The sequence below is a fragment of the Rhinatrema bivittatum genome, chromosome 7 (assembly GCF_901001135.1).
Source record: "Rhinatrema bivittatum chromosome 7, aRhiBiv1.1, whole genome shotgun sequence".
NCBI classification, from domain to species: domain Eukaryota; kingdom Metazoa; phylum Chordata; class Amphibia; order Gymnophiona; family Rhinatrematidae; genus Rhinatrema; species Rhinatrema bivittatum.
The window spans coordinates 172,572,597-172,596,103 of record NC_042621.1 but is presented as its reverse complement, the minus strand read 5'-3'; the positions used below and the strand labels follow the sequence as shown (position 1 = coordinate 172,596,103).

Sequence of the window (23,507 nt, the reverse complement as noted above, 5' to 3'; positions counted from 1 at the left end):
TCATCCGCTGCTAGATTATTCCAGATATTTACTACCCTTTTAGTAGATATGATAGAGCAAAACATCACAATTAATTTCATCTGCTGATTTACCCATGAAACCTCTCTCCCAGGAGGGGAAGAAAATCTATGCTACTAATTAAATGAACTGCAGCAAAGTGAGAAAAAAAGGGGAGCAATGAAGATATATAACATGAGCCGCCAGTCTGGAAGTCAGAGAAGGATGGAATAGGTTATCAAATCCCTTACTGTGAAGGTGTTTAAATGACTATTGAATAGATGAATCAGAGATTCAGGTAGAGGATTTGCATGTCACAGCCACCTAACTATAGCTGTTAACGTACAGTGAAATATTTAAAAAACAAATAACAGCAAAATCCTAAGTAATAAAACTTTGACTGAAAAATCTTAAATTGCAGAATTTTGATTTAAATAGGGATTTGTGAGAGAAAAGTCCTGAAAAACAGACCTATCAAACAGATTCTCACCTGAAGGACAAGGGATACCTAGTTCTCAGAACAGAAAAAAAGGCCATATAGGATGGAAGTGCTTATACCCATTCTCTTTCTATAATTCTGCCTGGGTCTCAGACTTTTGGGCTGAGAGGTGGTGGTCCCTCTACACTGGGTAACAGAAAGAGATTGGGCATGAGTTTGGGATAACAGAGAGGCAAAATTACAAAAGGCCTCAATCACTGAACAATAAGCAGGCCATAAGCCTAGTTAAGCTGCAAACCTAGGGAAAGAAAACCCTCCTACCTAGGAAGAATAACCTGAGGACGGTGACTGTACAGAGTCATTGTTGGGTCCCACAGGAGAACAGGGACCCTCACAGCAGGCTGAGAGGTGATGTTGAGTCTCCCAGGAGGAAAAGGACCCTAGCAGAAGATTTGGAGGTGACATCAGGCCCTCCAGTAGAACAAGGGACCCAAGAGGTGGATCTAGATGCGGACTTGAGTCCCCCAAGAGGGTGTGGACCCCAGCACTGATCCAGAGAGAGTCAGGTCCCCAGGAGGGTGTGGACACCAGCAGCAGAATGCAGGTGGAGACAGGTCCCCCGGGAAGGCATTGATTACAGTGAAGAACCAAGAGGCAGCGTCAGGTCCCTTAGGTGGGTGAGGACTCCAGCAGCAATTTGGGAGGTAGAGTTGGGTCCCCCAGGAGGGAATGGACCTGTCAATGGAGTAGAAGTGGAGCAGAGGAAATGGTAGCAGTTTAGATACAATGGACCCTCTACCTATGACCAGCAATGCCCACCAGCCCAGTTGCATCTTTTCATATAGGTGAGACTTAGAATACAGGGGAAAAGATAACAATAATTGATTAAGTGGAAATACAGGAGGTCTCTCCTATTCTATTTAGTGGTATGTTATGGGAACTAACAACCCTCAATAGCTAAATGTTAAACATTCTTGCTACCTGATAGAAATCTATATAATTATGTAGCCTGAGAATAATAAACATGAGTAGATAAGTGTGCTGATCAATATGAGTGAGAAGAAGTAAAACATTTTGTTTCATTTTTTGTTCTGTTTTTTTTTTTTGGGGTGGGGGGTTTCCCACAAATTTAATTTTGTTTAATGTTTATTTTATTTAATTTAAAAAACCCAAGATAAACATTAAAAAAAATTCCAAAAATGGAAAAAAAAAAAGAAGTGGGACCACTTGAGGCTTCTCATCCCTACAACTCATCCCTTCCAACAGTAAAATGTCAGGGTCCTCCTTGGCCCCCACTTACCTGGCCTGGGGGATCTGACACTGAGGGCTATGCCTAGGCAGAAGCTTTAGCCTTGCATAAGTCAACGTGACCTCAGCCTAGGCCTGACGCAAGGCCCAGGCTTTGATGCATGGTCCCGATGCAGACACTGGAGCCCACTGGGGCCTGACTCAGAGGCTGGGTCCCAATGTCTGGACCTCAGCCTAGGCCCAGCCGGTCCTAGGTACAGGCCTAATGCCAGAGCCCAGTCTAGAGGCTGGGTTCCAATGCCCGAGTCTTAGTCTTAGTCTGGATCCAGGCCTGACATCGGGACCTGGTTCGGAGGGTGGGTCCTGATGCTGGGTCTCGGCCCAGGGTGAGGCCCAGGCCCAGAGCCCAGGCCTCAAAGGTCCTATTCATAGGTCTTTTTTCTTCTTCTTGAAATAACCCTGTCTATTGGGGACACCCATGAGTAAATTTACTCTAGTGCATTCTCCCCTGCAGAGGGCAACATTTTGATGTACAGCAGTTCAATTAGCTGCCGTACATCAAAATGGTACTTTCCACTGGGGAGAATGTGCTGGAGTTAATTTACTCTGATGCATCCCCAGTGGAAGATGTCATTTCAAGAAGAATATCTAGTGAGAGAGAGAGCACCCAGTAGTCCATCCAATTGGGCAGGAATCCCTATGCCAGAGGGGTTAGTGGGACTCAAAACCATTGCCTCTGTCCGAAATGTGGGTGTGGCCACCCAGGCCTTAATGGATAGTGGGTCCCAAGTCTCCCTTTTATACCAGAGTTTCTGTGATGCTAGGCTGTCACATATTCCACTCCAACCACTGCAGGGACTGGAGCTGAGAGAAATAAGCAACCACAGTTGCCTTTATTTGGCTATATGTGGTGACAGTAGAGTTTCCCCAGCAGCTTACACGGGAGCTCAGAGGTTAGAAGCTCTGATGTTGGTGTATCCAGATTCCCAGCTTGGAACCTATATCCCAGTTCTATTAGGCATCAATTCACACGTTTAGTCAATTGGCACAGGTATGTCAGGAGGCCATGTGGAACCAAGACTGGCATCTCTCCCCAGGTATCATGCTGTTACAGGCGTGTTTTGTATGGGGGCAGCACAGTAATGAGGCACTAGTTTTGGTGGAGGAATTACGGCAAAGGAGCAAAAATATTATTGAAATACCCCCAGGAGGTGTCAAAGAGTTAAATAACTGCTTGACAGTCAATGCCACTCTCACACACAGCACAGTGATTATTGTGGCCCCAGCAGATGACCTGTAGGATTACTGGTACAGAATGGTGTACTAACTAGATGGGGAACAGAAACAGAAAGTGTTTGTTAGACAGAAAAACTATTATAACCACCCTATTCAGTTACCCCCCCTCCCTCCCCAGGGGTTAGGATGGCCACAATCAGCAGAATGAGGGCTATGCAGATAGTGGAACTTAAAGGGAGATGTGCCCAGACATTTAACCCCAATGTTTTCTCATTTGGGGATTCCCCAATTCTCCCATCTTGGAAGGCCAGACTACAGTAAATGTTAACACAACTAGCTACTGTTTTCTCATGGACTGATTGGCATGTAGGGAATGCAAAGGGTATAGAATGCTAAATATGTCTTACAGATGACATTTCATTCCAGAAAAGGTCAAGGAGGATAGCCCCAGCTTACTTAGCTGATATAAGAAGGCATCTGGAGGAACTCATACAGGCAGAGACTAGCTTTGAATTGATGGCCCTTATGCCTCCCCCATTATAGTTGTTAGGAAGGAGGATGGGACTGTTGATTACCATACCCTAGATTCCAGGACCACGCCCAACCAGTATACTACACCATGGGTTGAGGATGCCCTGGGACCTAAATGTGGTCACTGCTGTCCTCTGCGCTCAAGCACTTGACCTTTACTTAGGGAATAGCCACTGCTATTAATTGCATCAGTGGCATGGGATCTTCTTGGTGTTTGGGTAATTGCCAGGTTCTTGTGGCCTGGTTGGCCTCTGTTGGAAAATGGATGCTGGGCTTGATGGACCCTTGGTCTGGCCCAGCATGGCAATTTCTTATGTCCTTATGTTAGTGCAGCTAGTGTAGCTGGGTTTAAAAAAGGTTTGGATAAGTTCTTCGAGGAGAAGTCCATTAACGGCTATTAATCAAGTTGATTTAGGGAAGAGCCACTGCTATTACTGGCATCAGTAGCATGGGATCTACTTAGTGTTTGGGTACTTGCCAGGTACTTAAAGCCTGGATTGGCCACTGTTGGAAACAGGATGTTGGGCTTAATGGACCCTTGTTCTGACCCAGTATGGCAATTTCTTATGTTCTTATGTTATTTGTGAACTATGGACTCTCAGTCCAGATACACTGAATAGGGGAGGGATTTTGGAAGCAGACTCATTAAAGAAAGTTTTATGTTTCACAGCTCATGATTAGGCCCAGCAAGCCTCGGCACTCACCCGAACATTGCCGGCCAGCTGGGCCTCACTCCTGCAGCGGATGCTGCCAACCTCACCAGAGTACTGAGGATCCACGAACAGATTGCTCATCCCATGGACACGTCCTCACTCCAAGCTATTCCGGGCTTCGCCCAATGAGTTCAGGAACAATAAGTCATGCTGAATCTGGTCACTGTGTCTCTGGTAAAAGTTGCATACTGCATGGACTCCCTAACACCTGCCCCTGCTCTTCCATCAGTGGCTCCACCTCCTTCTAACACTGCCACTATATCCAGACCGATAACTCAATTCACAGACAGATACCCCAGCTCCCAGTGCCACCTCACTATATAGGCGATCCCAAAGAGTGCCATGTTTCATCAACCAGTGTTGTATACACTTTGAATTACAGCCCAGCCTATTCCTTACTGATCACTCCAGGATCTTCAACATTCTCTCCTTGCTTGGTGGAATGTCCTTAGCCTGGGCCTCTCCCATATGAGAATGGGAGGACCCCCTGACCCATAGTCTTCCAGACTTCTTCCAGCAATTTAGACTAGTTTTCGAAGAACCTGGATGCACCTCCTCCCTGGCTACCGACTTGCTGCAGATCCACCAAGGGACCTGTACCCTAGGAGTCCTTGGCCTCAGAACTACATTTGGGATAGGACAGGCTTATGGCTATATTTCTACAAGGGCTATCGGGGAAAATTAAGAATGAGTTAGTGGGCTGAAATGTCCCCTCCTCTCTTAATGCCTTGATCTCTCTAGTATTAATCGCCATTTCCAGAAAAGGGCTCAGGAGAACAGACCCAGTCAGCACCCAATATCCTTGGCAATTCTCTTCCAGTGTTCCCTGCCTCTGACTCCCACTCCTCTGACTCCACTGCCAAAGAATCCATGCAACTCAGCAGAAATAAGTTCTCTCCTGAAGAAAAGATTTGCAGGAGACAGATGGGTTTTTACTTATATTGTGCAGGCCAGGAGCACATAGTATCCAATTGTCCTGAGAATCAGAGAAACGTGTGTGCCTAGGATTGACTGGGGAGGCAACCCTAGGTCAGACATCTTCCTCCCCCCAACATCTTGTCCCCCATTATGATCTCCATGGGGAAAAACCAATTATACACAAAGGCCTTTCTAGACTCTGGAGCTGGAGGGAATTTTATAGATCAATCTCTTGTCTGTCAATATCACATACCAACCACTCTCCTTAAGCAATCCATGACCATTTCCTCCATCTATGGGGATCTTCTTCCTGGCCATCTTACAGAGATGATGATTCCTGTATCTCTCCACACTGGTCTCCTTCATTCCACATAATCCACAAATCATTTTGGGTTTACTTTGGCTTCAGCAGCATCAGCCAATAATCAATTGGTCCTCCTTGGAACTAGCCCAATGGAGTACCTTCTGTTCTACCACCTGCTGGCCTCGGTTCAATGCCCAGTTTGTCTAACCATGGCAGCTACCATGCCAAGGATTCCTCCGCAGTACGCAGACTATATAGATGTCATTTCTAAACAGTAGGCAGAGATGTTACCACCGAATCAACCCTATGATTGTGGCATTGAGCTACACCCAGACAAACGCTTCCATGAAGAAGGATTTATCCCTTGTCCCCACTAGAAACCAAGACCATGAGCCAATACATTAAGAAAAACTTGGCTAGGGGCTTTATCCAGCCATTCTCTTTTCCCGCAGGAATGGGCTTGAAAAATGGAACTTTCAGGCCCTGCATCAACTATAGGGGCCTTAATGCCAATATGAAAATAAAACGTTATCTATTGTCCCTCATCTCGGAGCTGATTGACCACCTGCAGGGCACTAATAGTTTCACCTAATTAGACCTAAGAGATGCCTATAATCTCATTCATATCAAGCAAGAAGACGAGTGGAAAACAGCCTTCAATACTTGTGATGGACACTATGAATACCTCGTTATGTCCTTCAGGCTCTGCAAAGTTCCAGCTGTGTTTCAAAACATGGTGTATGAAATCTTCTGGGATCTCCTTTCTTCTTATGTCGTGGTCTACATGGATGATATCCTTATTTATTCACAATCCCTGGCATCTCATCGAGAATATGTAAAACAAGTACTTCAATGATTTCGGGATCACCACCTCTATGCAAAAATCGAGAAATGCCTCTTTGAAGAAAAGCAATTGCCCTTCCTGGGCTACAACATATCTCATACTGGCCACCACCGTATTTAAAGATGGCCACCGCCATCGTATAGATGGCGTCGGCCATTCAGTGCTCCTACCATGTGACAGGAGCCGGCCAATGGCACGGATACCCTGTCACATGGTAAGGGCAAAAGGCCATCGGCGCCATCTTTATGAGTGGCAGCCGACAGCCCGAGAACGGGAGATCGCTCCCGGGATCACCACTAGACCACCAGGTAATCGTAAAAAGTTTTGGAGAGGTTCGGGAGGGTGGGGGAAGGTAAGGGGTCAATTTTAAAGGGTCGGGCCTTACTAAAAAAAAATAACGATGTGAATCGGAACCTATTCCGATTCACATCACCACCGATCAGATTGTTTTCCCCCTCTAGCCGAACCGGATCGTTAAGACGATCGGGCACACGATTCACATCCTTAGTACATACTGCTAGCCCTGTTCACTGTCCCATTTGTTTTCCTGGGGTGAAGGGAGAGAAATCCCACCTGCTAACACCTTCTTCCCTAGGTGGAGGCACCAGGCACCAGTAACACAAGGACTGATGAGGTCTGCCCAAGGGGGGACCCAGAAGGGCCCTGCAAGGTAAGTGGTCAAGAGGCATTATACCCATGAGAAGAAAATAAAATAGAAATGACAAAATTGATGCCACAGACTTGAATGGGAGTCGCCTGGCTGTGGCACAAGACTTCCAAATACAGTATTATTCTGCTCTTAGTAAATATATTTAGAATTTTGGATTCAGGGTGCAATTTTGTGAGGGAAAAACCCCTTGTGGGTTGGTCGATAGGTAGAGCTGAAACTGTTAATGGGATGTGCATGGTGGCTCCATCTCCATCTCTTTTTTTGTGCTATACCACATGTTTTTGTCTACTTCGCATATCTCATGCATAGATTCCTACAACAATTACTACTCAGCCAAAGCCAAATTTCTTGAGACATTTTCCTTCAGGAGCCCAAAAAAACAGTCAAGCTGTAAACAGTAGCACTGAATTTCTATAAATGACATCCAATCCACATATGAAGTCAGTAGTCTATTTCAGAACAATCTTGGGATTGCTTGACATGGACTTGTACATTTCTTTTTAACACTGGCATTTCTTTGCACTTCACACAGTAATTTAGTTATCAGCCTGCAGGCCCCGCACCCATATATGTTATACCAATTTCAAAGGGGAAGTACATGCATACTTTCCCTTTGATAATTATCCCACAAAACAACTTGCATACAATTACATCTGCTAATTTGTGATTAGATTTCTTACAGGAAAGGCAGCCACAGGCTTTTAAAAATGCAAAAATATACACTTAACTGCAAACCCCTCTCAAAACCACCTATAGGAATGACTGTTCACTGTGAGTAAACTTACGCACATGCAGACTATACCCACATAAATGTATCCGAATACCGGGTGGATAATTTTGTAAAAGATTATTTTGGTGAATAAAGCACTGTTTTACCTGTGGAAATGGCTTTTAAAATTATCCTCCCTATTCTTTTCGCATGAGGCAATCTTTTTTAGCTCAACTCTGTTTGAGCTCAGAAAACATGCTTTTATACACAGGTATGCAAAATCTGTTTGTGTCCTTGGAATTACCAATTTGTTCTTTTTAAGAGAAAGAAACCCTTTTTATGACAACATATGTAAAATTGTCATGCCAATCTGAATAACATGTAAGTTACAATTTCATTTAAATGTCTCTGTTCTAAAATGACTTAATTGCAATGGACTTCTCATTGGGAATTTATGGCATATCCTAATTTGTTCTAACCAATCTCCATCCTAATGCAGCAGTACTAGTTATATTTTTCAAAAAATCAAGATATCTGCTTCTTGAATTTTGTGCTTCTTCTTTTCATTTTATTGCTAATATATAACTGAGACCTCAAATATTGCTGTGCCTCAACAGCACAAAGTGTAAAAAGAAGATATGGGTATTTTGGGGTATTTACAAGACAGAAAGGGAGAAGCACAAATTATTACCAATGAGTGAATATGGTAAAGGAATAAATTGTGTGAAATATTTCTTGCGGAATGCTAATACTCATATTGATCTGGAAGAAAATAGCCCTGCAGTTTCCTCCTGATCCTTGGGGATTCTGACTGAATTAGAACAGACCTCTGCTGGGCTGTGGCAGCATTAGCCTTCATTTACAACTACCAAGGGTTTTTTTGCCTTATTTTTACATCCCCCCTCCCAACTCAGCCCAATCATCACAGCAAAGGTTAGCAGCTGGGGGCTTCATGGCTCCCTCTGGAACTCAGCTATGGTGTTGCCATTCAACAATGGCTGAGATTCCCTCCCCTAAAGGCTGTGAATGTTTCCTCTGCCACATTCCCAAACTCAGCTGGTCCAGGAAGCAGAAGTCGGAATCAGGAATCAAACTCAGGACTCCTGCAAGACAGTGTGCAGCATTACCACTAAGCCATCAGGTCAGCCCCATTCTAGCCAAGTACAGCTTTCAAGGTCACTTAGGTCCAACATCTGAAGAACAGACCAATGTGGTCTTGAAAGTTTATGTAGTACAACATGTTATTTTCTTGGTCAAATAAAAAGTATTATAACCTCCAGAGGAACCTTGAAATAGATCTTGAAATTTGTTTGCTTTTACAGCTCTGTATTCAAATAAGTTTCTACATTTCTGTCTGGTGGGTGGAAAATCATTTGAAAAAAAAAAAGATCATTTATAATATGAATAGTGATGCTACATAATAAAAAATCATGCAATATCCAACCCTCTCTTCATCAGTTCCTGAAATTATACAAAATGACAACTCCGTTCTGCACAGTTTATGTCACCATCTTTCATTCTGAGTGTTTCAGTTTTTAAAGTTATAGGATACAGAAAACATAAAAGAAGTGTTACCCACCAGTTAAAACAAACTGGAAATCTTCTTCTTGCACTAATAAAGACATACAAGTACTTGGCTTAAGTACATCAAACACTTTTCACCACATTTTATGAATCAGTATGAACAATAATCATAATATGACATCTAGTTATTGCATGCTATAATCGTCATTTTAAAATTAAAAATGTTTATTGCTATGTCAATTTTATTTACTGACTGTACCAGATAGACTTTCAGAGTAATTTTCAAAAGAAAATGTAACATACTATCATAGCAATTTTCAAAAGCTGCAATATATGCTATTGAATTGTCAGGAGGTTTTTCCCATGTTAAGTGCACTTAACATAGGTAAATGGGTTTTTGAAAAGTATTACAATAGTGTGTTACATTTACATTTTCTGTTGAAAATTACGCTGAATGTATGCTAATCCACCTTTGTCTAAACATATATTATCATATATAAGAAAAGTTTTGAAAAGGAGAAAAACATTTTAAAACAATCTACTCCTTATCCAACAATTTATTTTCTTGCTCTCTAATATAGTTCAGAAACTATGTGACTGTCCCTTTAAAGAATTCTTGATCACAATCAGCAGGCTTAGCTGTCAAGCAAGCTGATGTAAGATTCTTTGAATCACTGAGTGAGGGATATTCTTCTTGCTAGTTCCTGTCCCCTGTAGGAACTGTAGGAAGTATTATAGGGGCATCCCTTACCTTGGGAATTAGCCTGCAAGACCCCAATACTGTCATCAAACTGCATAGATTTGATGTTGAGTGACGCCAAGATGCACTCCTTGTCCTGCAGCGAAGTATCATCAATATTATTCTGATTGGCTGACAGGATAACGCACATGTCGCAGAGGTTGATGTTGACAGCCCTTAAATCAGCCCGACTTAATGGTGTACCCTTCGGCAGATAGAAAAAAAAAAGTAAGGCAGAAAAAAAAAGAAAAACAAATTAAAGATTGAGAAGGAGCTTTGGGAAATTATTTAACAAGAATCTTTTTTTATGCTCTGACATTAAGCTGGTCTAACAATGTGCCAGGGAATAGGAGATGTGTGCTAATCTAAAGGGTAGCTGGTGCTGATGGCAGCATTTTCAGTTCAGTCTCACTACTCAGTCAAGCTATTACTAACAAACAAGAAGGAAGAATAACACCAGCATTCTGCATCTCATCTGTAACTTGAAATTGCCTTGATTCAGGTCATCATCATGTGGCAGCTGCTCGCTTCTAGGGTATTACAAAGGGTGTGCCTAAAATGTCTCATCCTTCCAGTTCTGAGATGGACAGTTTTCAGCTATATATGTAACTTAGCTTATTTTGACAATACAATTACAGGATATCTGATATCAAAAACTCCTTGAAAGCTAGGTCAAAACAGTATACTGGCACATTTCTCTTGTATACTTGCAGCAAAACGAGCTGTCTGGTGCTACCTGCATTTACTCAAGAATAGAATGTATAAATGTGCATATACATATGTGTGTATACACAAATGCATACACAGACAAGCATTTTAAATGGCATTGTGCATTTAATTATGAGCTCTGTTTTTATATATACTTCATAGTATAGCATATATTAAAGCAGAGGTGCAGAACCCTGGACCTCAAGAGCCACAAACATACCTTATTTGTAGGATACCAACAGTCTATTCTCATCAAGAATATCTGCATATATTTGATTTGAGAATTTGGTTAATTGATTAGCTTGTTTACCTGGAATTTCAAACTTATGGTGGCCCATGAGGACCAGGGTATTGTATATATGCAATAAACAATTTAAACTATTCCAGGTGCACTATGGGATATAAAGCCAAAGGTAATTCAAAGGTAACGAGAATGTAAAAAACTTTTATAGTGTGATCTGGAATATACTATTGCTTTCATAAAAATGTTATAGACATATAGGGGCAGATTTTAAAAAGTTGTGCGAGCGCGTACTTTTCTTCGCGCAGCAGGCGCAAACAAAAGTACGCCTGATTTTATAAGATATGCGCGAAGCCGCGCGTATCTTATAAAATCTGGGGTTGGCGCGCGCAAGGCTGCGCAAAATCGACAGCCTGCGCGCGCCGAGCCGCGCAGCCTGCCTCCGTTCCCTCCAAGGCCGCTCCGATTTCGGAGCGGCCTCGGAGGGAACTTTCCTTCGCCCTCCCCGCACCTTCCCCTCCCTTCCCCTACCTAACCCACCCCCCCGGCCCTATCTACACCCCCCTTACCTTTGTCGGCAAAGTTACGCCTGCTCCAACAGGCGTAACTTTGCGCACGTCGGCCAGCAGCCCCGTTCCGTCCTCCGGTCCCGGGGGCTGGTCCGGAGGCCTCGACCACGCCCCCGGGCCGACGCCACGCCCCCGGGCCCGCCCCCTAAACGCCACGGACCGCCCCCGAAACGCCGCGTCAGTAGGCCCCGCCCCCGACACACCCCCAACATGCCCCCTTACAAAAGCCCCGGGACTTACACGCGTCTCGGGGCTTTACGCGCGCCGGCGGCCTATGCAAAATAGGCGCGCCGGCGCGCGGGCCTTTGAAAATCCGCCCCATAATAAATATCCTAAATATTTTGTTTTCAATGTGAAGGAATGTTATTTTCTTTACTGGATTGTCTATTCAACCATCATAGTTGAAATGTAATTGTTGTTATAACATTAGTCATTGCTAATGATGCTTTGAAATCAACTGATATATCAGGATGCACTAACTGTGAATCAAGAGATCCTGTCAGTCACATGACATCTCTGACAATCAGAACACATATAAATATATACAAACATACACATCTATCTCTCTCTCTCTATAAAAGGTAATACCAAGCTATGAAAACATTTTGTACAAACAGAATATAATTCTAAAGATAACATAGCAAGAAAATGAAAACTGGAATATCCAGAAGTTTTAATCCAAACCTATACGAACATTGAAAAGAGCAACGCACAAGATCAAACTAAAACTAAATAGTTCCAAGTTTAAAAGTTGCTCAAGAATAAAAATCAAGTCCTGAGTGATCCAAATTCTTACATAATATCACTGCATTCAAACTTCATCTGAGATATTGGGGCGGATTTTAAGAGCCCTGCTCGCGTAAATCCGCCCGGATTTACGCGAGCAGGGCCCTGCGCGCCGGTGCGCCTATTTTACATAGGCCTACCGGCGCGCGCAGAGCCCCGGGACTCGCGTAAGTCCTGGGGTTCTCCGAGGGGGGCGTGTCAGGGGGCGGGCCCGGTCGTCGCGGCGTTTCGGGGGCGTGTCGGCAGCATTTTGGGGGCGGGTACGGGGGCATGGCTACGGCCCGGGGCGGTCCGGGGGCGTGGCCGCGCCCTCCGTACCCGCCCCCAGGTCGCGTCCCGGCGCGCAGGAGGCCCGCTGACGCGCGGGGATTTACGCCTCCCTCCGGGAGGCGTAAATCCCCCAACAAAGGTAAGGGGGGGGCTTAGACAGGGCCGGGTGGGTGGGTTAGGTAGGGGAAGGGAGGGGAAGGTGAGGGGAGGGCAAAAGGAAGTTCCCTCCGAGGCCGCTCCGATTTCGGAGCGGCCTTGGAGGGAACGGGGGTAGGCTGTGCGGCGCGGCGCGCGCCGGCTATACAGAATTGATAGCCTTGCGCGCGCCGATCCAGGATTTTAGTGGATACGCGCGGCTCCGCGCGTATCTACTAAAATCCAGCGTACTTTTGCTTGCGCCTGATGCGCCAGCAAAAGTAGGCCTATTCGCATAGTTTGAAAATCTACCCCTAAGTGCTTAAGGAGCACAGTATGAATTCACCATTGAAGCTCCCCACATGAGGTTGAATCATTCCATTCAAGTCTACTGTCAGCACTGGAAGAACAAGTTTCTCAGTACAATGTTAAATGTCAATGCAGGGATTTTTGTTTCACTGCTGTCTCCTGCAAACTTGTGGGATGCTGCTGCAACCTGTTGCTGCACCATTGACATCATTGGAGCTGCTCATAGATTGCCCTAGTAGAAACCCACAATGTACCAGTGGGTCAGTGCAAATGGAAAACAATTTGTAACTGTTAGCATCAAAGACTTTCACCTATAAGACTTATAATAAACATTGAATAAACAGAGCTAATGGTCCTGAGAAATTTTGCGCTCGTGGACCCTTGAGCTGAGGCAGGGTTGACACAACCTGCAGGGAGGAGCACTGCAGGTCCCCTCCGTCGGCAGGCAGATCCGGATGAGGGGGAGGCCCAATTAGAGCTTTGCCTTTACCAGCCCTTGCTCCCCTCCGGCTGACCATTTGGGTGACGGAGCTGGCAGGTCTTAGGTGGGGGCCTCTACTGATGGCAATGAGGTCCATTGAGGTAGCTGGTTCAGAGTGGGCATATGAGGCTTGTATGATGGCAGGCAGAGGTTCATGGCAGGCAGTGGCCAAGGGTATCCAGGAGTCAAGCTGTGGTCAGTGGCAGGCGGCGATCAAGAGTATCCAAAAAGAAAGGTAGGACAGATAGGCAGGGCAGGAAAGCATGGAGAACAGGTGGGCAGCAAGATATTAAGAGATGTACTGAAGTACTGAAGCACTGAAGCTGAAGGACACCGGAACTGAAGAAGGAAGACAAGGATCACTGGAACTTGAGGACAAAGACAAGGATCACAAGAGTCAAGCTGTGGTCAGTGGCAGGCGGCGATCAAGAGTATCCAGGAATCAAGCTGTGGTCAATACTGGGTATCCATCCAAAAAGAAAGGTGGGACAGATAGGCAGGGCAGGAAAGCATGGAGAACAGGTGGGCAGCAATAGATTAAGAGATGTACTGAAGTACTGAAGTTGAAGGACACCGGAACTGAAGAAGGAAGACAAGGATCACTGGAACTGGAGGACAAAGACAAGGATCACAGGAACTGAAGACAAGGAACGCTGGCACAACACTCACTACTGGAAAGTAAGGTGACCTGTTGCTGAGTCAAGGAAGTGGAAGTCTGGAAGTCCATGTATAGGTCTAGGTGCATGATGTTATCAGAGCATGCCCCCGGACATTTCCTTCCATAAGCTCTTTAAATTGAGCAATGTTGGTCACACGTGTATCTAGGGGAGGCATGGCAGCATGGAGTCAGTGGCAACCTGCTGCAAGGCAAGCTGTTGGTGCCTTGCCATGAAGGAGAGCTGGGCCTGGCATGGAGTTGGCATCATCTTGCCATGAGGCCAGCTATGACTGGGGCCAGGCCCAAGAGGTGAGGGCAGCAGTTCGAGGGGTTAGCCCATAAACCGCTGAACGCAACTAGAAGATTTCTATCCTGTGAAATTCCTTCATCCTTCCATTCTAAGTACTGGGTAATTCCAGTACTCCAACAGGTAAAGTGTTTAGCAGTAGTTCTTGAGTCCAATCTGTCGCTCCAAACACAAGTTAGATTAGTGGTGAAAAATTCCTTTTTTAAATTACGTGTACTGTAGAAATTCAAAACTTTTTTGACTGTTACTGATTGTTGGATTGTCCTTCAGGCATTAATTACTTTAGGTCTTAATTACCGTAGCTTAGTAATCAAGACTTACCTTTATCTGCTAAAAAGGTTTTACAAACTGTATGGAATTCAGCAGCTAGGATGTTAACAGGGATGGGTCTGAGAAAATATATTATACCAGTTCTCTGTTCTCTCCACTGGCTTTCAATCCAGTGGTATATCAAATTTAGAATACTATCCCTTATCCCCAGAGCCATGAGCAATGATTCTACAATCTCCAATTAAAGATCGAAAAACCTCTGAGGGCATTGAGATCTCAAGGACAAAACTTACTCAACATACCCTCACAGTGTGCAACATACACATACTCAACATACACATACTCAACATACATTCACAGTGTGCAAATCCAAGGCTCTTGTGCTAAACTTTCAAAAGGGAAACTTTGATAAAATGAGAAAAATTGTTAGAAAAAAACTGAAAGGAGCAGCTACAAAAGTAAAAATGTCCAAGAGGCGTGGTCATTGTTAAAAAATACCATTCTAGAAGCACAGTCCAGATGTATTCCACACATTAAGAAAGGTGGAAAGAAGGCAAAATGATTACTGGTATGGTTAAAAGGGGAGGTAAAAGAAGCTATTTTAGCCAAAAGATCTTCATTCAAAAATTGGAAGAAGGATCCAACAGAAGAAAATAGGATAAAGCATAAATGTTGGCAAGTTAAATGTAAGACATTGATAAGACAGGCTAAGAGAGAATTTGAAAAGAAGTTGGCTGCAGAGGCAAAAACTCACAGTAAAAACTTTTTAAAATATATCTGAAGCAGAAAGCCTGTGAGGGAGTCAGTTGGACCATTAGATGATCGAGGGGTTAAAGGGGCACTTAGAGAAGATAAGGCCATCACAGAAAGATTAAATGATTTCTTTGCTTCGGTGTTTACTGAAGAGGATGTTGGGGAGGTACCCGTAATGGAGAAGGTTTTCATGGGTAATGATTCAGATGCACTAAATCAAATCACGGTGAACCTAGAAGATGTGGTAGGCCTGATTGACAAACTGAAGAGTAGTAAATCACCTGGACCGGATGGTATACACCCCAGAGTTCTGAAGGAACTAAAAAATGAAATTTCAGACCTATTAGTAAAAATTTGTAACCTGTCATTAAAATCATTCATTGTACCTGAAGCCTGGAGGATAGCAAATGTAACCCCATTATTTAAAAAGGGCTCCAGGGGCGATTCAGGAAGCTACAGAACGGTTAGCCTGACTTCATGCCAGGAAAAATAGTGGAAAGTGTTCTAAACATCAAAATCACAGAACATATAGAAAGACATGGTTTAATGGAACAAAGTCAGCATGGCTTTACCCAGGGCAAGTCTTGCCTCACAAATCTGCTTCACTTTTTTGAAGGAGTTAATAAACATGTGGATAAAGGTGAACCGGTAGATGTAGTATACTTGGATTTTCAGAAGGTGTTTGACAAAGTTCCTCATGAGAGGCTTCTAGGAAAAGTAAAAAGTCATGGGATAGGTGGTGATGTCCTTTCGTGGATTGCAAACTGGCTAAAAGACAGGAAACAGAGAGTAGGATTAAATGGACAATTTTCTAAGTGGAAGGGAGTGGACAGTAGACTGCCTCAGGGATCTGTATTGGGACCCTTACTTTTCAATATATTTATAAATGATCTGGAAAGAAATACGAGTGAGATAATCAAATTTGCAGATGACACAAAATTGTTCAGAGTAGTTAAATCAGAAGCAGATTGTGATAAATTGCAGGAAGACCTTGTGAGACTGGAAAATTGGGCATCCATATGGCACATGAAATTTAATGTGGATAAGTGCAAGGTGATGCATATAGGGAAAAATAACCCATGCTATAATTACACAATATTGGGTTCCATATTAGGTGCTACAACCCAAGAAAGAGATCTAGGTGTCATAGTGGATAACACATTGAAATCGTCGGTTCAGTGTGCTGCGGCAGTCAAAAAAGCAAACAGAATGTTGGGAATTATTAGAAAGGGAATGGTGAATAAAACGGAAAATGTCATAATGCCTCTGTATCGCTCCATGGTGAGACCGCACCTTGAATACTGTGTATAATTCTGGTCGCCGCATCTCAAAAAAGATATAATTGCGATGGAGAAGGTATAGAGAAGGGCTACCAAAATGATAAGGGGAATGGAACAGCTCCTCTATGAGGAAATACTAAAGAGGTTAGGACTTTTCAGCTTGGAGAAGAGACGGCTGAGGGGGGATATGATAGAGATGTTTAAAATCATGAGAGGTCTAGAACGGGTAGATGTGAATTGGTTATTTACTCTTTCGGATAGTAGAAAGACTAGGGGGCACTCCATGAAGTTAGCATGGGGCACATTTAAAACTAATCGGAGAAAGTTCTTTTTTACTCAGCGTACTATTAAACTCTGGAATTTGTTGCCAGAGGATGTGGTTAGTGCAGTTAGTATAACTGTGTTTAAAAAAGGATTTGCAAGCACAGATTACTGTAAATCCCTGCTATTAGGACTACCTCAATCTACAATACGGCAACTGCAAATACTGCATAATTCCGCTGCTAGAATTCTGACTGGCAAAAAAAGAAATGACCACATTACAGGAACACTTGCTGAACTTCATTGGCTTCCAATAGAACAAAGAATACAATATAAGGCATTATGTATAATCTATAAACTAATCCACGATAAGTTCTTGGAGGAGAAGTCCATTACCTGCTATTAAGTTTACTTAGAGAATAGCCACTGCCATTAGCAATGGTAACATGGAATAGACTTAGTGTTTGGGTATTTGCCAGGTTCTTATGGCCTGGATTGGCCACTGTTGGAAACAGGATGCTGGGCTTGATGGACCCTTGGTCTGACCCAGTATTGCATTTTCTTATGTTCTTACCCATTTTTTGTCAGGCAAAGTTAAATGTGAGACGTGAAAAGGGCCTTTTCTGCTGCTGGGTCCCAGCTGTGGAATTCTGTCTTTGATGAAGTGTAGACTGAGCCATGTATAAAACATTTAAAAAGATCTGGCTCTTTAGGAAAGCTTTTGGCACCAGTGTGGAGCAATCCAGCTGATGAATTGTATTTTGTGGTATTTGGCAGAAATATCACAAAATGGACTGTTTTTGTGTTTTAATTAATATGCATATGCTGTACCCTGCCTAGAATTATGAATAGCGCAGGTTAGAAAAGATTTAAATAAATAAATAAATAAATAAATAAATAAATAAATAAATTGCATATATCTATTTGCAAACATTTGTCATGCGAGACAAGTGGGGGAGGGGGAGGGGGAGGGCGTGCAGGCTTCCCTTTCTTGTGCAGCCTCCACACACTCTCCCATCACCCTGTCTCTCTCATCATCTTTCCCACAGCTCTCACTGGTGTCCCAGCTAATAACAGCATCTCCCACTGGCATCCAACAACTCTCATCAACACTCCCGGCCCTCTCCAAAGCCTATAGCTTTGATGCAGTGGCCCAGTTCCATGTCTCTCTCTGGTACCCTAGTCCAGTGGCTTTCTTACCATGTGGCATGCTAAGAAGAATATCTTTGCATGTCAAACTTTAACTCATGTGCTGTGGTTTTCTGATCCCTGGTCTAAATTTATTTACAGTAAAAAGTGTTTAAGTTTACATGTTTATGAGTTGGATGGTAAAACTTAAAATATCAGAAATGACTATGATGGCAATAGGCATGAAGTGGTTAAGTTGCAATTAGGTACAGTAATCCCCACTTTTAGGGGTATGCAAAACTGTGCTTCTTCTTCACTTTGAAATAAATCACCTAGAGGTAAGTCCACTCCATTGTGTCATTTATTTTTGCAGTAGTTAATTGGGGGGATTAGACACAAAAAGGACAATTTTAAAAACAACACAGTTGCCAACTGGCTCAAGATTTTCAGGACAGGTTGATCCAGTTCTGGTTTTACCCCAAGGCATGCTGGGACTTATTCTGATTTCCCTATTGCATTCCCTAACAAAAGCAAGACTATAAGTACCTGCATGTAGGGTAAAACCAGGACTGAATCAACCTGTCCTGAAAATCTGGAGTCAATTGGCAACTCGACTACCTGCAAAGTCCACAGATACTTTAAAACAATTTGCCTGGACTGCATCATAAAACTTCTGCAGCATACTCAAAGTCCTGCTGGCTCTGGACAGGAGATCGAAACTCGAGTCTCCTGCCCCACAGCAATGCAGCCTAAGGCACAGAGTCAACCTTCCCTTGATGTTTGTTAATATATAGATATACTCTTTATATCATGGTAGATGTATATATGCTATATGTGTCTTCATGTGCAAATACGTACATGTGTAAAATTTTAATGTTTAGACAGGCTTTGTAAATAATCTTAAGCAGCTCCCTGTCAGCTTGTCAGAAAATCCAAAACATCATTTAGGTACATGTGTTCAGAAGATAAAGCTGCAACTACATTTGATATGAAGTGATATTCCTTTCTGACAAAGGACTGAACACTGTTGCAAATTTCTTCTAATAAGGTCTCATAGGGCTCAGTTTTCACAGATGCAACAAAGGGAAGGGTTAAGTCCTGAGGCCTAGATTCATACAAAAGAAAACCTAACATGAAAGTGAATGGGATTCTCTTTGGTGCCTTTGAATATGTATCAATATTATTGCTTTAGACTTACAGGCAAAATTGAAACCTTGGGGAAGTTATGCAGTGTTTCCCATTCACGCTTCAGGTATTCCAAAGAACCCACAAACACAATGGGCTTGAGTTCATGGTAGTGGAAGTTGCTAGCACGTAAAGGCATGACTAAATTTCGCAGTCCAATTAGTGCAGATGTGACATCTCCAAAAATGCAAACGACCACATGACCACTTAAAACCGTCATGGCAGCTTCACTTCGAGTCTAAAGCAAAAAGATAAGGAGAGGAAATACATTTTATTAAAAAGTTTTTAAATTCTGGAATCTGTTTAACAGAATTTTGAAATGGCAAAGAACCAGTGTCATGAACATTACATCACTCAGTGTGAGAGATGGTACATAAATAACAATTGTGGTATTAAGCTCTTAAATGAAAATAGCCATTTAAAAATTTTATAAGCAAAAAGGCATCACTAAAGTGTTACACATAGATTCTATTGTGGTTAAAGGAAGTCTTCCGTACAATTGTCACATCAACATTGTTGATCATATCCATTTCAATGACATACTTCTAATTTCTACCAAGCTACAGGTTCCAGCAAGCAACACCTAAGTGGCACGCAGCACTCCTACTAAAAATAGTCCTATAATAACTATTAGCTAACTCAAAACCATATGCCAGGGTAAACAAATCAGCTACGAGGACCACATCCAGAGTGTTCAACTTAAAAAAACAAAATTTACATAAATATGCAAGTACTCCTACACTTCTCCCCATAATGGAGATGGTCAGAAAATTATAGGATATTTTCTATAATCTGCGACAAAATAGGAAATAGAGACGATATTTCCTATTTCGTCACTTTTCGGGGGGGAAACGAAACGATAAGAAAACCCTCAAAATTTCGTGTGGTTTTCTTGTTTTTGGGGAGGGGAGAAATGGCACATTAAAAAAACCAACCCCCCCCACCCAAACCCAACCCAACTCTTCAAATTTAATTAATTGCAACCCCCCAAGACTTACCGAAAGTCCCTGGTGGTTCAGCGGGGTCCCGGGAGCGATCTCCCCCTCTCGGGCCGTCAGCTGCCACTAATCAAAATGGCACCGATGGCCTTTTGCCCTTACCATGTGACAGGGGCTATCGGTGCCATTGGTCGGTCCCTGTCACATGGTAGGAGCAATGGATGGCCCGCGCCATTTTTTAAGATGGCGCCAAATGTCTATCGCTCCTACCATGTGACAGAGGCCGGCCAATGGCACCGATAGTCCTGTCACATGGTAAGGGCAAAGGGCCATCAGCGCCATTTTGAAGAGTGGCAGCCGAAGGCCTGAGAGGGGGAAATCGCTCCCGGGACCCTGCTGAACCACCAGGGACTTTTGGTAAGTGTTGGGGGGGTCAGGCAAGTCTTGGAGGGTCGGGAGGGTGGAGGGTTGCAATTAATTAAATCCGAAGGATTGGGGCGGGTTTCGGGGCATCGTTTTTTTTTTTGGGGGGGGGGGCGGATGAAATAAAATTGTCCCGAACCGCAGGAAAACAAAATTTCCCACGGCGGGTCGATAACGAAGGCCAAACTGAAAGATTCAGCCGAATCACATCTCTAATCAATAGTATTGCATTCAGACAGATCTGGCTCTGAAATGTAAGGCACCAGAATATCGGGGACAATTGCCTTATAAAAGAAGCTTACTGTTGCGCTTGGTGGTGGACCCTTGTCCTGGAGCAGTGGAGAACGGCTCCCTGGTAGGGACCAGGAAACATGTGCCCCCAGGGGGTGGAGCACAGGAGGAGACAGAGGCTAGGTTGAGCTTCACCACTGGAAGCCCGCAGTCCCCCCGGGTGGAGCCCGTAGGAACCCGGGCCGCTTGGACTTAGGTGGGTCTTGCAGGGTCTCCCGGAGAAGTAGTAGAGAGGCGTGCCCACAAGCAGCAAGGGAGCGTGGTCGGACTCTAGGCTGTAGGTCTGGAGGAGCAAGGAAGGCCAGTACAGCGTAGGCGATGACAAGGCAAGGGAAAAGTTAGAATCAGGAGACGTGGTCAATGGCAGCTGGGGTCAGAATCCGAGGATCAGTCCGAGGAGTAGTCAAAGAAGCAGGGGTCAGGTTCCAGAGGTTAGATGAGATCACAAGGCAGGCAGAGGTCAGGATCCAGGCAGCGAACAGAATGGTCAAGGAGCAGGCCGAGGTCAGTACCAGAGAGATAGTCTGAGGGTACTACCTGGGGAGACAGGACAGACAGACGCTGGAACAGAAGGACGCTGGACTCGGCTGGAACAGTAGGACGCTGGAAAAATAGGATGCTGGAACAAGACTGGAACAAGACTGTGAACGCGGAGGCAAACTAGTACACTTACGGTGCCGACCCGATTGCCAAGGCAAGGAAGGGCAAGCATGGACTTCCTTATATTGGACATTCAATCAGGATGCGCCGGAGAGCTAGGACCCGCCCCTGGCACTACAAGAGGCTGGGCGGTCCGCGTGCGTGCACCCGTAGGGGCGTGGCCAATGCCAATGGGGACGCTGAACTCTGACGTGAGGCCTGGTGTGCAGTGGAAGGCCCGGCGCAGTGGAAGTCCCGGCGACCACCGCTGCGGGACGTCGAGGCCTGGAGGAGCTCGCGGCTGCTGCTGGGGAGGCCGACCCATGACCTGCAGAGGAGCTAGCGAGGTGAACAGGCCCATGCGCAGGCCAGGCGCGGACGGGGCGCGCAAATTTACAGTTTTGGTTTAACTTCAATTATCTGCTCCTTTTATCAGCAGGAGACAATGTTTTTTTTTTTACTCTTAACAAAGCTGAATAATTGATAGCACCTCTCCCATCAGCTAGTAGGATTTATTTATTAATTTATTTTATATTTCTTATATTCTACCTATCATAGGCCTGACCAATCTAAACAGATTACAACATATCATAGACGTAGGATTTAGGAGTATATTCTGTTTCAGTGAGGCATGTAAACAATCTGTGCTCCCTTAAAGGTGAATTTTAAAAGCCCAGCATGTGCATCGATTGGGGAAAGTGCACATAGATTGGGCTGGTGTGGGCCAACTAATTTTTAAAAGTCGACCTAATGCACGCGTATCTCCAGCTGCACGCACATCTCAAAAGTTTCCAAAAAGGGGCGGGGCATGAGCAAAGTATGGGTGTTTCAGGGCATGGCCAAGAGACGGGCACATAAATACATGCCTGGGCATTCGCCCAGGTCCAGTGGCATGTAAGTCTATTTCTATTAAGGACAAGGTGTAAGTTAAAAAATAAACAGAGAGAGCCATTTCTCAGGAGTTTAAATGGTCTGGGGTAACCGGGGAGAGTGTAGACTATCAACCAGGTGGGTTTGGTGGACATGGCTGTTAACCGGGCAAACTAGTGGACGAACTGGTGAAACTGGAAATGGTGTGGACACTCGCCCCTTTTAAAATTCCCCAACTTATATGTTAGAAGTTAGATTTACAAGCATTTGGGCACCCCTATTTAAAATTGGGCACACAGGCTATTTTATAACATGCGTGCATGTACACATGCAAGTTATAAATTAGCTATGGCGTGCGACAACTCACACACGCTAAGGAGCGCCTGCATGCTATTTTGAAAATTGCCGTCCCTGGTTTTCTGCTGATGACTGGGAAAAAAATTTCCAAGACCCTAGGGTTCGTATGTTCCCAGTTCAGGAAAAATTCACACTACCTGCCTGCCTCTTTATGGTTGTTCAAAAATTTAAACCTATTCACTAGTATACTTTGTGTTCATGGAATTATCTGGTGTACAGAACATTTTCTCCTGGTACAATCCATACAAAAAAATATGATAAGCCAGAAAAAAATTAAAAAAAGAAATAGTATAGTTCAGAAATCACAATCCACTACAAATCTGCCCATACTAAGGAGTATCTTCCTCCCCTATCCACTAGCTATGAGGAGAATAGAATCCTCCCTAAACTGTTCTTCATATTAGAACCTGTGGCACAAATTTCCATCTGCGGTAGGAAAAAACTCGAAGTTCCTCCTGAGAAATTTCAAATGAGTCTGTTGGCAATTTTTTCAACAGTAACTGTGGTTGGGTACTCTCCTGACAGCCCTTCTCCCTGACTGCAAACTGCAACTCCACTTCTCAAAACACTTGGAGGTCAATATTCAGAGCCACTTAGCTGGTTAAGTAGCGCGGTTTGAATACTCAGCCATTTTCAGCAGCTGCCACTTAGCTGGTTAATTATTTAACTGGCTAAATGGGGTTTGGGAAGGGGCCATTTTGGGCATGGCTACTTATCCGGATAAGTTAGCTAGATAAGTGCAGATATTCAGCCTTTTTATGGTTATGTTAGCCAGA

At 44.0% G+C, this 23,507-nt stretch overlaps 1 protein-coding gene across 2 annotated transcripts in view; it reads right to left on the bottom strand.

Annotated features, from left to right (window-relative positions):
• Nucleotides 1–23,507, bottom strand: part of KCNMA1 (potassium calcium-activated channel subfamily M alpha 1) — a 1,936,781-nt gene that overhangs the window by 223,609 nt on the left and 1,689,665 nt on the right. For both annotated transcript variants that reach the window (XM_029609517.1, XM_029609516.1), the window contains exons 21-22: nt 19,227–19,451; nt 9,885–10,077 (exon numbers count right to left, since the gene is read on the bottom strand). In XM_029609517.1, the coding sequence (XP_029465377.1) occupies nt 9,885–10,077; nt 19,227–19,451 (418 nt within the window). The remainder of the gene's footprint in view (nt 1–9,884; nt 10,078–19,226; nt 19,452–23,507) is intronic.